This window comes from Protopterus annectens, chromosome 1.part0, assembly GCF_019279795.1.
Source record: "Protopterus annectens isolate FY-2018-M chromosome 1.part0, PAN1.0, whole genome shotgun sequence".
Taxonomy (NCBI): Eukaryota; Metazoa; Chordata; order Ceratodontiformes; family Protopteridae; genus Protopterus; species Protopterus annectens.
The window spans coordinates 1,767,853,327-1,767,869,313 of record NC_056725.1 but is presented as its reverse complement, the minus strand read 5'-3'; the positions used below and the strand labels follow the sequence as shown (position 1 = coordinate 1,767,869,313).

General features: G+C 44.1%; 1 protein-coding gene across 2 annotated transcripts in view; it reads right to left on the bottom strand.

The window, feature by feature from the left end:
• The window catches only part of NUP43 (nucleoporin 43), a 784,265-nt gene that overhangs the window by 405,296 nt on the left and 362,982 nt on the right, over positions 1 to 15,987 (bottom strand). For both annotated transcript variants that reach the window (XM_044069310.1, XM_044069319.1), the window contains one exon: positions 15,173 to 15,335. In XM_044069310.1, the coding sequence (XP_043925245.1) occupies positions 15,173 to 15,335 (163 nt within the window). The remainder of the gene's footprint in view (positions 1 to 15,172; positions 15,336 to 15,987) is intronic.

Below are 15,987 nucleotides of genomic sequence, written 5' to 3'. Positions count from 1 at the left end.
CAGGCTCAAAGAGTCATCCGGCTATGACATACTCAGAAATGGTACAATCCGAGAAAGTATTGGAGCTAAAGATGCATAAATGTTCAGATCAGACACTGACGGTCCCAAGATACATGGATCCAACGGCTCCAAAGCCAAGGGTCGGATCAGAGAAGAAGCCAAGATGGGTGGTGTAGTACTGGTACAGACCTCCAGACCCAAAGGGGCAGGAGCTGGAAGAACTCCCATCTGAATTTGCACAGAGGGAAACTTTATCATCATCCTATCGACATCAGCTTCTGTCAGGCTCCTGGAAGAACAAGAGAATGAGGGCACTGAAGGGGATCTGGAGGGTCGTCTTTCCAGAAAAAGGGAATGGCACTTGGGAAGGGACCAGATTCAAGAAGACGCATACCTGGTTTGAAGCAACTGTTTTGGAATCGAAGGTATAGGATCCGATGCCAACAGATACAAAGATAGAGTCTTCAGATCCTACTTCTTAGAAACTTTCTGAGCAGGCTCTGTGGCCGGATATGAGGAGATGACAGTGGAAGACCCAGATGGATCTGATGGCCTTTTTCTGTGCTCTTTTTTTGTAGGGTTGAGCCCACACAGATTCTGAAAAGGTTATAGGTAGAACACATTTCAAAGTTAGTTTGTTCTTGCGGTCTACTAGAGCACAAAGATTAAAAGCTTTGCAAATCTCACAATCAATGTTTAAATGAGCATGACCCAAAAAAAGACGCATAAATCATGGGAATCAGAGATAGGTATTTTGTGCCCACACTGCTTACATTCACATTTTTTTTAAAGGCTGAGGGCTTTTCAGCCCTCTTAAAATATTATCTCTACAAAACAAAGAGAAAAAATACTTTTTTTTTTTTAAAAGAAAAAGGGGGAAAAGAGGAGAAATTACCAATGATGCTAACTGGAGAATACCAATAATGGTAATTGGAAAGGGAAAAAGAATACCAACAATGTTAAATTAAGAAAACGCTAGAGTAGTATAGAATAAGGGAGAAAAATACAATTTATCCCAAGGTAAGGCGAAAATAAATATAAAGTAAAAAGTATTCAAATTACTATTCACTTATCTGGCTAACTCTCGAGAGCTCACAGCGACCACATCCGTACACGAAGGTGGCAAATGAAATCTGATGCATGTTAGGGGAATACAGCATTGTGTGCAAGGGAGGAGGTCGAGAGTTTAATGTAGCCACAAACTGTAAAAAAGTGACAGAGTTGTATCCAAGGGTCAGATCAGAACCAAACTGTTGAGGAATGAATGAAAACTGACATCAGATCACAGGTTTGCCCCCATAATCAACTGCCTGAACAATGGATCTAGCCATAGCCACTATTCTCAGGTGGCAACACAGTCTGAGACTGTTGCCCAGCAACATGATGGGTTTTCGGTCTTTTTTTTTTTTTTTTAGATGTATTACACTAGTGATAGAATCCCCAGGGGAGAAGTATCAACACACTCCTGACTTCCCCTGCTCCAAAAGGGTTTGGTTTTCCCATACCTGAACCAGGCAATGGTACAGCCCCAGAGAATGTGTCCGACCCTCGAGTCATACACAGTTGTGGTACCAACACAACACCAGGGGACCTGGAGTTAAGAGAAGGTGAGCATCAGATAGCCTACCCAGGGCCACTGTGAGTCACAAGCTATAGGCTAAGGCATATTTTTTGACTTCATTTAGCTCTGCTTGGCATGACTGACAGACCTTGATGCTTTGCCAGAGATGGCCTGCATCTGTCACCCCTGGGTTTCTGGGTACTGGCTAAGGCTCTTGCCACCCATATAGTGCCTTTTTTAAGCTGTGTTCCAAAGACCAAATTACCACTGTAACAGCTATAAATAAATGCAATCTGAGGGTCATGTTGCTCAATGCTAGAAGTCTAAATCTCAAGATGCACTCGCTCGAAGTACTCCTCAAAATGGAGAACATCGACATTTGTGTTGCAACGGAGACCTGGTTTAAAGCAGCAGAAAGCACCCCTGCGCTACCAGAATAACTCATTCCACACCTTTCAGCCCCAGAATATGGACCGAAGCTCCAAAGGTGGTGGTGTCGCTATATTCATAAAGGATATGCACATCTCCAGACTAGTAGCCTTGCATAACGCATCGGAGGTACTCCAGGTACAACTAACATTGGGTAAGACAGCGATTCAGGTCGTAGCCTGCTATAGGTCCCACAACCATGTCCCAAGACTCTCACTCCACATTCCTAAGCACCCTGGAAATTATTAAGATCCAACACAACACTCTCATACTAGGTGACTTCAACTACCCCTCCATCAACTGGGAAAACTACACATGCACTAATACACTGGCCCAACGCTTCCTGGAATTCATCAATTCCAATGCCCTGGACCAGCTCATTCTTACCCCTACTAGAGGAAGCAACATCCTTGACCTGGTAATTACCAACATGGGCAAACACCAATAATCAATTCCTCCCTGGTTAGATCCGACCAAAAACTAAATCACCATGGAAATCCACATCTCACTCACACCCCCAGCAAAGGTATCCACCATTAAAAACTTCTCTAAAGCTGACGTTGGACTCCCAAAAAAGTACAGTTTTGTACCTACCATAAATGTAGATGTTCGAGGATCCACATTGCTGCAGTCCTAACTATTGGGTAGTCCGCTGTCCAGTCGGGACTGACGCGTCACAGTCAGGGTACTCATATCCTCAGTCTTTTCTTGCCCCAGATGTCAGAAGACCCTAAAGACAAGGCCAAAACCAAAACACCAAACATACCTGCACCAAAATATATACAATATATACAAAGGTACCAGAATATAATCTCACCTACACAACCACCCCTAAACACAGAGGGAAGGAGGTGGATCCTCGAACATCTACATTTATGGTAGGTACAAAACTGTACTATGTTCTTCATTCCACATTGCTGCAGTCCTAACTATTGGGTAGAATCCCAAAGCAGAGGTAAGGGAGGCTGGCAAATCATATGAAGCAGGAGCTGATAACATGCCTTGCAAAATAGCTGTGGCAAAACAAGCCCTAGACTTAGAGTAGAGAGGAAGGTGGTAATGCTTAGAGAAAGTATGCACTGAACTCCAAGTAGCTGCATCCAAAATATACTTAGTTGCCACCCCCTTAGAAATGCTGTTGAAGTGCCTAGTGGAATGAGGCCTAATCCCAGCTGGAATCTCCTTGCCATGATGGGAATAACAAAATGCAATGCAAAACCCAATCCACCTAGAAATAGTTTGTTTTGACACAGGCTTGCCCTAAGAAACAAACAACTGCTGAGACTGCCTAAAATCCTTAGTCCTGCTTAAATAATAACGCAATTGCCTGTGTACATCTAAAGTGTGCAAAATCTTTTCCCTTTATTTTGGGGATCTGCATAAAAGTAGGCAAATGAATAGTTTGGTTTAAAGCCACACTAGAAACCACCTTAGGCATAAAGGAAGGATTAGTACGTAATGATACCCTATCCTTATGAAAATCAAAAGGCTCAACCGCCATAAGGGCCTGCAACTCAGAAACCCTTCTAGCAGAAGTAATGGCCAACAAAAAGCAGTCTTCCATGACAAGTATTTCAGTTCAGCAGTAGAAAGGTGTAGAGTAAGTTTCTCCAACACATAATTGAGGTCCCAAGCAGGAGTAGGAGCTCTACGGGGGTCTCATATTCTTTGCCCCTCTAAGAAATTGCTTGAACAAAGGATGTGAAAACAATGGTGGGTCACAATCATAGTGAGCTGAAATTGCTGCAGCATGAATCTTAATGGAAGAGAAAGACAAACCTTTGTCCAATAACTCAGTAAGATATTGAAGAGCCACACTCAAATTAGGCTCAGAAATCTCCAAATTCTTTGCTGCAGTCCAAAATAAAATCTCTTCCATTTTTACTTTCTTGTACTAGGTCTTCTGGCTTCCATAATCACATTTAAAACTTGTTGAGGAAGCTGAGACCTGCTGTCTTTCAAAACAGAATATGCCAGGCTGTTAGATGAAGAGAGTGAAGCATGACATTGAGCAGACGCTCTGAGACAACAGGTGTGGAATCAAGGGTAAAGGCCATGGAGGCTTCCTTACCAGACTCCTGCCGAGGCCAATCTGGAGCTATCAAAATCATCCTTGGCTTGTCTTGTCTGACCTTTAGAAGCACCTTTGGGAGAAGAGGCAGAGGTGGAAAAGCATTAAGATTTTTCCAACTGAAAGAAAGAGCATCCAGTTTCCAAGCTGTGTGATGAAATCCTTAAAACTTTGGCAGCTGGTGGTTTATTGCCCATGACACTGTCAATTTTGAAATACATGAAGATCCAGTTTCCACTGGGGATCCATGATTTGTCTGACACATCTGCTAAGGAGTTCTGTGCCGCAGAAACCTTGCCTAAGAGTTAGTTGCAAGCTGGCGCAGCCTCCCATAAAATCATTGCTTGTCTGCACAATGGGTTGTTCCCCTTGTTTGTTGATGTACCACATGACAGTTGTGTTGTCTGTTAGAATCAACACCTGCCCTGGAAGAAGTAACTCCTTGAAAGCCATTAATGCAAACTGGACTGCTAACATCTCTTTCATGTTGATATGTAGATGCTGTAGTCTGGCAGGCCACTTGTCTTGTATCCACTTTCCATTTAGATGAGCTCCCAAGCAATGTCTGAGGCATCTGTCGTTAGAATCTGACTTGCCTCTGGCCGGGTCACAGAGTCCCTTGTTTAGGTGACATTCCTGAGCCCACAAAATTCCTTTTGAATGCAAGGTATTATTTGAATGACAGTGTCCAAATCCTGGCAGTGCTGTGTCCACAGATTTTTGAGATACCATTGTAGCTTCCTCATATGCAGTTTGGCATTGGGAAGCAGAATACAAGATGCCATGAACCCTAAGGCTTGAAGGACTTGCAGTCAGCCGGACTGAAGAGATAGTTGATGGAAGTAACTGGAAAAAAGGCCATCTGCTGTATTCAGTCTCACACCCAGAAAGCACATGTCTTGAGAGGGTACTAGACTGGACTTTATTTCGCTCACAGAATACCCTAGGCATCTTAGCACTGCTATGACATATTCCAAATGCTGTAGAAGATCTTTTCTTGAGCCAGAATCAGGCAGTCGCCCAAGCAGCCTGAAGAAAGCTATCACTGGAGCCAGAACCTTTGTGAATACACTGGGCAGTAGATAAGCCAAAGGGCAATGCAGAGAACTGGAGAATTCAGCTCGAAAACGCAGATACTTCCTGCAACTTAGTCTTAAGCTTCCTTGAGATCTAAAGTTACCATCCAGTGATCTTCACATCAGACTGTAAAGGAGCATCCAAAACCTTGTCTTAACATGAAGTTCTGATCCCCAACCAGGCAACCACACTGCAAGGAATGCTTACCCACCTGTTCAGAAACATGAACTAAACAGCCAGAGCATCCTTCCCCATCTATCCAAAGCCCTTGCCTCTATCAGGAGGAACAGGATTTTTAACCACAGAAGCCTTCACACCCTTTGCCCCTTGAGAGACAGTTTTCTGGGCCCTAGGGACTCTTAAAAGATACTTATGGGCTTCAGGCACCTATAGTAATACCCTATCCGGTTAAACAGGGGCAGGAAAAAGAGTCAGGATTCAGGGAAGCCTCTCAAAAACATCTTCTACCACATTCAGAACAGGAGGTATAGCTAAAGGCCTATGCTGGGGTAAAAACAAGAATTCTCTAAGCCTCTTCCTGGAATCAGAGAAATCTTGACCTTCCCATTTAAATGCTCCTGGAATGCAGAATCATCCACATCAGAATCAGAATAAGGAGGATACTCCTGCAAGTCTTCAACCGAAGACTCAAGAAGCCTCGAACATAGCTCAAAACTCTCAAACTCAGGTTCCACCCTAGGCCTCTTATCAGGCATAGAACCTCTAATCATTGTAATGCCATTTTAGCATATGCTTCTTAGGCAAAGACCCTGAAACACTCGGAGAAACCCCACTGAAGCTAAAGTAGGCCTGCCTCTTAAAGAAGCCTTAGAAACAGAAGGCCCTAACCACCTTAGGAAGAGAAGGAAGAACAGCCACCTGAGAAGCCCCTTCAGCCTGGCCTACTTCCTGAGAGGATACATCCTGTAACAGTAAAGTTTCTCCCTGAGACTCCAAAGAAACTCCTGGCAGAACCTCCGGCTCCACTGAGCTTTCTAAAGGCGACATCCGGACTGTCGGTTCTTCCTAGGCTTCCTGCTTTGTCCTTGGCTTTTGGCTGAAGCGGTCGGAGCATCCGGCGGCATTTTATAATTACAACTTCCCAAACACTAACCTGGCACAGTCTAACCTTCTCTTTTGTTAAATCTAGCACGCATCCAACAACGCCGTGCTCAGGCCCTAAACAAGGTATACACAAAGTATGGTAAAGGTATCTGTTTCCCACAAGAAATACAGTTATTCACAAAAACAAAATATTCCCCAACGGGTACTAAGCCAACTTTGACTGACTTCAGAAACTAAACTGCCTGCAGCAATGTGGAATGAAGAACATCAGAGGTGGCTAACTTCACAGCACCCATGTCAATGGAAAATAGATGCATGACTGCCGAATCATACACTATTGCACTGTACAAACACGTACATAAATGCATGGAACTAGCCATATCAAACAGAACTAAGACGCTCTCCTCAAAAAAAAAAAAAAAAAGCCAATCTGGTGATCCCCTGTCATTAATAAACTCTACAACAGAAGGAAGAAACTGTTGCAGAAAAAGGTGAAGTCCCAAGACTGGAAAAATTCCCTTAATAGCCTCAAAAAAGGTTGAGATCCCTCATCAAAACCAGCTATGAAGGCAGAATTGCAGCAGACACTAAAAACCACAAAGCCTTCTATAGTTGTATCAATCTCTATGGCAATACCCAGCTTTGCGCTGAGTTACTGCACAATGGTACCTCCTATACTGAGCCAACAGATATTGCCAACATACTGGCTGACAGATTCAGTGCCAACTTTACCCCTCTCACCCCTAAAGGACCAATCTCCAATACCGGAAGAATGCCAGGCACCCAGCATTACTGCAGCATAGGTTAAAGCTGCATTGTCCAAGGCCAAGAATACAGCTTCCATGAGACCCGACAATATCCCTGGCTGTGTTCTACATGAATTAGAAAGTGAACTGGCACCATATCTGTGTGCCCTGTTCACTCACAGCCTCACCTCAGGTTTTGTCTCTACCGAATGGTGCACTGCTAGTGATCCCTCTCCATAAAGGAGGAGCAACTACAGACTCTGGAAATTATCACCCCATTTAGCCTGAAGATTCTGATATGCAAGGCTATGGAGCGCATCATCATGGACCTAATTAACAAAGACGTAGGGAATCTCCGAATTCTAGATCCCACGCAATCTAGTTTTGTGAAAGGCAGATCGTGCCTGCTCAACCTGGTTAACTTCTTTGAGTCAGTCACCAGAGCTGTGGATGAAGGTAAGGTAGTTCATACAGCCTACCTCGATCGAGCCAAGGCCTTTGGTACCATTCCTCACTCAGGAATTATTGATAAACTCAACAAAAACTAGGCATCAACCCCTATATCGTTAGGTGGGTTACAAATTGGCTCACAGATAGAACCCACAGTGCGAAAGTAGCAGACTTCAAGTCAGACTGCCGACCAGTCACAACTGGAATCCCACAGAGATCTGTCCTGGGTCCTCTCCTATTTGGCATCTACTTCTCAGAAGTCCAGGCTAACACGGAGGGACTTTAACTAACCAAGTGCGCAGAAGACTGCAGGCCGACAGCCATTATTAACTCCCCAAGTGATGCAAACATCCTACAGAAAGGCCTCACTGAGACTAATGACTGGTGTCAAAACCACGGCCTTAAACTTAATGCCAAAAAATGCGTCATCAACTTCGGGAAAAACTCAGTTCCCACTAATTACCACATTGATGGGAGCCCACTGAACACTGAAGGCATTATAAGAGATCTGGGGACACAGGCTGACAGCAACCTCTTCTTCGACCACCACATTACCACTGTGGTCAAAACGTCCTTCTATGTTGCACATCTCATTACCAAGGGTTTTGCATCCAGGAAGAAAGAGGTCATAATTTCTCTCTACTCTTCCCTCATTAGACCAATCAAGTATAAAGCCCCATTCGGTATGTACCTCACTAGACACCTGCAACAGCTAAAGAGGCCACAAATGTACCTCACGAAAAGGATCCTAGGCCTTAAACACATGTCCTACATGGAGAGACTCAAAAAATCTTCAGCTATTCTCCATCTCATATAGTCTACTAAGAGGCGATCTCTGCTTGACTTACAAAGCCATGTCTGACCCAGCTATGTTAGAAATGCTACATCTAAAGAAATCCCAATCCCTCCTCACCACACGGTCCAGAGACCTCAACCTCATAAACACAATCAACAGAACATGCTGGAGGAAAGTACAGTTTTGTACCTACCATAAATGTAGATGTCCGATAGATATGCAACTGCAGTCATAACATATGGGTTGTCCTGCCTCAGGCAGCCCTCGGTCGGCCGGATTCCAAAGTCTGGGTCTGGCGTCGGCTGGTGTCGCCTCCTCTCCGATGTCAGAACGGTTGGAGTATAAAGGCATCGGCCGACGCCATCTTCTTCAGTGTTTCTTGCCCCAGATGCCAGGTGCCCTCCAAGGAAGGCTAAATTTGGTGAATGGATAAACAATTCCAGACATGCACAACAGTAATAAACAGATACACCATAAAAGATACCCCCAGCAAAAAGGAATAGGGGTAGTGGACCCAAAAAGAAAATTGCAGAGGGGTAGGAGGGAGGGAAAATCCGACTGCAGTTGCATATTTATCGGACATCTACATTTATGGTAGGTACAAAACTGTACTATGTCCTTCAAGAATGCAACTGCAGTCATAACATATGGGTTGAATACCATAGCCAAGCTGGGGGTGGTTGGAACTAATAAAGGGATGGTGTAGCTAAAATGCCCTGCAGGACTGCCGAAGCAAAGCCTGCTCGGGATCTGGAGTATAAAGGCAGGTTGTAGTGCTTGGTAAATGTATGCACGGAGCTCCATGTAGCAGTCTCTAGAATGTCCTTTGTAGCCACTCCTCTTAGGAAAGCTGTGGATGTGGCTATAGCTCTGGTGGAGTGTGGCCTAATATTGGCTGGCACACCTTTTCCATGAAAGGAATAGCAGAATCTGATGCAGTGTCCAATCCATTTTGAAATTGTTTGTTTGGAGATTGCTTTGCCTTGAACTCCAGCAGCATAGGCTACGAACAGTTGGTCAGACTTTCTGGTGGTCTTTGTTCTGTCCAAGTAGTAGCGTAGTTGTCTGTGTATGTCCAAAGTATGTAGCAGCTTTTCCCCCTTGTTTTGAGGATTGGGGAAGAATGTAGGCTGGTGAATGGCTTGATTTAGAGACACCCTGGAAATTACTTTTGGCATGAAAGAAGGATTGGTCCTTAGAGACTCTGTCCTGATGAAAAATGAGAAAGGGAGGTACTGCCATGAGTGCCTGTATCTCCGAGACTCTTCTTGCTGATGTTACTGTCAATAGAAAAACTGTTTTCCAGGATAGAAATTGCATTTCTGAAGATGCTGCTGGTTCAAAGGGAGGAAGAGTTAATTTTTCCAAGACGAAATTGAGGTCCCATGCAGGTACTGGTGGTTTTCTGGGAGGTTTGATATTCTTTATCCCTCTTAGGAACTGTCTTAGCAAGGGATGTGAGAACACAGGTGGATCACAATTGTATTTTGATGAGATTGCTGAAGCGTGAATCTTTATGGAAGAATATGAGAGACCAGTATGAAACAATTCTGCCAAGTATTCTAATATCTGAGGTATGCTCAATACTGTTGCATCCTGACCCTTGTTGGCTTTCCAGAGGATGAATCTCTTCCACTTTGCTGAATAGGTCTTTCTGGTGGAAGGTCTGCGTGCTTCCAGTAAAATCTCTTGTACTTCTTTGGAAAGAGAGATATCGGAAGAAGTTATGGTAACCTCCAGGCCGTCAGATGCAATGTGTGTAGGTTTGGATGAACAGTCCTGTAATTGTGCTGGGTTAGAAGCAGAGGCCATAGAGGCAGAGGCCACGGTTTGGTCAGAGTTATGCTCAACAGCAATGGGTACCAGTGCTGCCTTGGCCAGTCTGGAGCTATCAAAATGCCTGTTGGTTGTTCTGCTTTGATCTTCAGTATCACCTTGGTCAGCAGTGGTGGAGGAGGGAATGCATAAATTGTTAGGGAATTCCAGCTGAATGAGAGAGCATCCGTTTTCCAGGCTAGAGGATGGTGAGTTCTTGTACAAAACTTTTCCAGGTGATGGTTCAGGTGAGAAGCAAAGAGATCTATGTCCGGTCTTCCCCATGCCCTTGTTATTTGTGAGAAAATGTGAGGATGCAGCATCCATTCGTGTGGATCCCAGAAATTTCTGCTCAGCTTGTCCGCCAGAACATTGTCCTTGCCTGGCACAAACTGGGATTGCAATTGGATCTTCAGACTCGGGGACTTTTCCCAAAGAATCATTGTTAATCTGCAGAGGGGATAAGAATGAGTGCCTCCCTGCTTGTTTATATACCACATAACAGTGTTGTTGTCTGTCCTTATTAGCAAATGTCCTTGTTGAAGTGATCTTTCGAAAGTTTCGATTGCACGTATCACTGCCAACATCTCTTTTTGATTTATGTGCAGATGCCTTTCCCTTGGGTTCCATTGCCCTTGAATGCATCTGCCCTCCATGTGCGCCCCCCATCCATGATCCGAGGAGTCTGTTGTAATGATTTGACCTGCTTGAGGTTTGTTGAAAGACATGCCTTGGTTTAACTGACTTGCTTGAGCCCACCACAAGAATTCCCTTTGCAGACATAGAATAAGTGGGATTACGTCCTCTAGGCTTTGGCTGTGTTGGGACCATAAGCTTTTTAAGTACCATTGCAGCTTTCTCATATGAAGTCTTGCCAAAGGTATCAGAAGAATGCAAGATGCCATGAACCCCAGGGCCTGCAGGACTTTCCTTGCAGTCAGCTGGGAGAGCTTTGCTAGGCCTTTGAAGTACTCTGGTAACTGCTCTTGTTTTTCTTCTGTGAGAAAGGCCATTTGTGTTTTTGTGTCCAGTTTGGCTCCCAGGAAAATAGTCTGTTGGGATGGCAGTAGTCTTGATTTTTGAATGTTGACTGTGTATCCCAAGGCCTGAAGTAATTGAATGACATCGTCCAAGTTTGTTATCAAGGTTTGTTTGTTGTCTGCTTGTATCAGGCAGTCATCCAGGTAGGGGTATATTTGAATCCCCTGGAGTCTGCAGTGTGCCACTACTGATGCCAGGCATTTCGTGAACACTCTGGGCGCAGTAGATAAGCCAAACGGCAATGCTGAGAATTGATAATGCTCTGTCCCTGCAAGAAATCTGAGGTATCTTCTGCAACTGTGTCTGATTGGGACATGCAGGTATGCCTCCTTGAGGTCGAGAGTGACCAGCCAAGACCCCTTGCCCAGCATGGGAAGGAGTTGCTGTAACGTCAGCATTTTGAACTTTGGCACAATGAGAAAAGTATTTAGAGTAGACAAGTCCAGTATAGGCCTCCATTTGCTTTCTTTTCTTGGAACAAGGAACAGTCTTGAATAAAATCCCTGGCCTTGTTCCTGAGGGACCTTTTCTATTGCTTTTATTCTTAGCAGCTTTGAAACTAAAATGAGTGCCTCTGCCCTTTGATGATGTGGCAGGTTTGGCATGCCTTGTCTTATTGGTAAAGTATGGAAGTGGAATCTGTAACCTTTGTCTATTAAATCCAGAATCCAGTTGTCCTTGGGTTAAGATATGCCAGTTCTTTGAGAATAAGGATAATTTTCCGCCTAAAGGTGCTTCTCTTTGAGCTTTGGTAGGCGTCATGAAAGTCAAGTCATTGTGATTGTCCTTGTGGTGCAGCTGGACTGCCTGCGCCACTTCTTTGATTTGGTGGTTGCCATTGGCGGCCCCTGTAGGAGCCTCGGTATTGCCCTCTACCTCGAGCACGCCTGTTTTTTCCCCTTTGAAACTTGTCAGTGTCTGGAAAGGACCAATTCTTTGAAGGCCAATTCCTGCTGAATCTGGGTGGCTGAACCTGGAGGAAATCTTTGACTGTCTGTACTGATTTAGCTTTTTCCTCAGTGGACTTCAACACATCTTGTGCATTAGCACCAAAAAGCTTCTGTTTTTCCAGAGGTGCATCAAGTAACTTTACTTTAACATGGTCTGGCAGTGGCTGTTCTTTTAACCAAGCATGTCTACGTATAACAGCCCCTGTCATAGCTGCCCTACATGAAGCCTCCAATGCATCATAACCACACTGAAGAAAATTATTGCTAACCTGCTGAGAGTTATGGACCAGATCCTGCAATGCCTTTCTATCAATAGACTCAGGAGAGGCTAATTTTTTCTGTAAATCATCCAGTAAATAATCCTGGTACTGAAACATATGAAAAAGGCAGTTAAGTGACCTCATGGCAAGGGTGGAAGAGGTATAAACTTTTTTACCCCATCTCTCCAGGGACCTTGCTTCCCTATCCGCTGGCAGTGGATTCTTGGCTGAGGAAGTAGCCACTCCTTTGGGGCCCTGTGAAATAGTTTCAAGATCCACAGAGTGGGCCTTAAAGAGATGCTTTTGAGTGTCAGGGACCCTGTAATATCTGTCTGGCTTGACAGGAGCAGGAGGGAGAGAATCAGGGTTAGCACTGGAGTCGGAGAAAACATCATCCAGGACATCCATAATTGGAGGGATAGCTAAAGGTCTGTGCTGGGGTAACTTGAGGAAGGTACGTAGCCTTTTCCTAGAATCAGAAAATTCCTGACCCTGCCACTTAAAATGCTCCCTCAGAGTGGAGGACTTCACCGAATGAAAAATCCTCTGGAGGAGAGGCAGAGGGAATTGACTCCTCAGCATCAGAGTCCTCATAGGCCTGGAAGGATTCTTCTTGGGTATCTGAATGCTCTGAATCCCCAGAGGCTTCATCTGAAGAGAGGTTGTCAGCCTGCTCAGTTCTAGGCCTTTTCTCTGCAGGCGGCTGAGAACCTCTGTCTGGGTGAGGCTGAGACCCCCTGATAAGAGAGATAAGATCTGCAGCAAGAGACATGATCTGTTTATCAGAAGGGGCCTGGGCAGTAGGTTTAGGATGGGCCTTGGCCTGGCTGGCGGCCTTAGCACGTGCAAAGGCCTTGACGGACATGGATACAGGAGGCCTAGCTGCCCCACGTGCAGGAGTAACCTTGTCTATGGGAATGGTGTCGGGTAGATCCAGAACTTCGGTTTCTGGAGGAAAATCAATAACCGGCACCGGTGTAGTCTCCGGGACCGGAGGACGAGTTACCGCTGTGTCGTCGGCCTGGAGCGGTTGAATTACCGCTTCCGAAGGGACCGAAGCACACGCGGAGGGCTTAGGAGAAATATCGGTAGAGGACGCGGGCCGCGGATGTCGGTCCCGGTCCTTTCGTTTTTTGGAAATTTGTGTTGTCGGTTGTTCCGACGGCATGATATAAGCGAAGGATTCGCCGAAAAAGTCTTCGGCAAATTCTGCCCGGCGCCTGAGGGTGCGCTTATTAAAGCAAGCACAGGCAGCACAGGCCGAGACGTCGTGGTCTGGGCCCAGGCAAGGAAGGCAGTAAGAATGGAAGTCCTTATGAGGTATTTGTTTACCACAATTATTAACTTTCTCAATTTGCTCTGACATCGGCTGAGGCAAGAAAAAATGTTCCCCAACGGGGTACTTCAATTTTAGACGACTTTGGAAACTGAAAACACAGGAGCTGACCGACCGGCACTTGCGAACTGCTTCTGCTTCGGGCACCGCACGGCAAGAAAGACTGAAGAAGATGGCGTCGGCCGATGCCTTTATACTCCAGCCGTTCTGACGTCGGAGAGGAGGTGACACCAGCCGACGCTGGACCCAGACTTTGGAATCTGGCCGACCAATGGCTGCCTGAGGCAGGACAACCCATATGTTATGACTGCAGTTGCATTCTTGAAGGACATCAGGAACATAACCCAGAGACTGGCCATGCCCTGTAATAGACTTCTCATACATGTCAAGCAGAGAACCTCTCTGACCCTCTTCAAGAGAGATCTTAATGAGTAGATGGGAAATAGAACATTCATCCCGGGGATCACTCCAATAGCTCTACTTGATAGGAGCACTGGGAACTAACGTCGAGCGGCACAATGCCAGGGCACTTCTATGGGCTAGGCTTGCAAAGGCTCCAAGGCCATTAACCTAGTACACACCTATGAACCTATTTCTATGTGTTTTAGGTGTACAAAGGGTAGATGTTACGGGGGTCACAGTTTTTGAGCTCAAAGTTAGGGGACCAAAAACTAGCCAAATCAATGCCAAATACTGGCTGCACTGTCAGTTCCGTAAAATGGGCAAACCTCACTATTTTCCCTCATAATATCAATATGAATTCTACTTCTGCAGGGATTCTGTTCTGAATACTGCAATGAATAAAACAATAGCAATTTCAGTCAACAGTTCAAAGCACAGAATTCATGACATAAAAGTACCCAATTTTAATAAACAAAAAATAGTTTTGGCCACAAATGAGCAACATAAAATAGCATTAGACAAGGAACTAAGTACATACTTTTGAAAAATTCCTATCAGAAATGTTTAATATATAAAATGGTGACAAAACTGCAATTTAAACGAATAAAAATCATTTAAAATGCTGTACATCTACTTAACCTTAAATTGTAACCCCAAAGAAAAAGAAAACTGCACAAACAGCAAGTTTTCCTGTCAAAACGTTCAAATGAATCTTAAAGTACACAGTATAAATCTAATACTATAGGTAAAGAAAAATTCCAAGTACATAAAATTTTCCAATCAAAAAAAAAAATAAAAAAAAAACAAGCAGAGAAGCAGAATATTCTATTTCAAACAAGAGAAAAAAAAGGCAGAGGAAAGAAATAAAACCCAAAAAGGTTTCTTATCTGTGCTCAATAGCTGAAGAACTTGCAGAGTAAGGAACAGTCTTCCAAGAGATCCTTCTCTTACAATGGCATTAGAAAACTGAAAGGGTCCTGTCTGTGGGTCTGCAAGGCAGTCCCTGTACTGTCAGGTGATTGATATCACACTCAGACATGCTTTAGGAAAAGCTCTGAGCTTTAAAAGATTGTCAGAGGAAGGGTAGCAGGGCACAACAACCCATATATCAGTAAGGCAGTGTGTATGTTGAACATCCAAAGCTACAAATGTAAAAAACTATTATCAGCATACCTAGGGTACGTATAACCTCCTTATGGTCAACTCGAAAAAAATTAATTCTACCATCCTCTCCAACAGTAACGATTTCTGGGCTGTTGCACACAATACCAGTGCAGGGTGCAGAGTCACAGGAATGATAATGTGCTCGTTCCCATCTTTGGCTGATGGACAAAGTCTAATGAAGAAAAAAAAAGAAAAATCAAGTTACATCAATGAATTCAACCAAGACGGTATAATAATGCATCAGGTAAACTGGCAGAACTTGAACTAGCAAACATTATGACCCTAGAAAAACTGTATCCCACTTTCCAACATGACATACTTCACACACTGCAACTGCTCTAAGGACAAAAGGATCCAGCTCAATATATATATATATATATATATATATATATATATATATATATATATATATATATATATATATATATCTATATTAAAGGGAAGCAGGAAGATACCACAACAGTCGAATGAACCACATTTGGTTAAATTAGTCTCTAAATATACGTTTTAGATTGTGGAAGGCTCCTACAGCATGAAAATACCAAAACAGAATTCTCAACCAGTGCACTCTAGTTATCTTCAGTAAGAACACGAACAAAAATAAGTATACTACACCACAGAAATATGCTTTATGGTAATCTCCGCAGTGGAGCAGTCCATGCCAAGCCACAAAGTCAAAACTCACTCTGCACCAAGAAGCAAGGCTGGACTGGCCAGTGATTTGTGAATGAATAAACCAAGAAGTCTGTTACTATAAAACAAACAGGCTACAGGCAGACCAACAAAATAAGACATTTACTCTTCAGTACAAACAAACGTTTCTT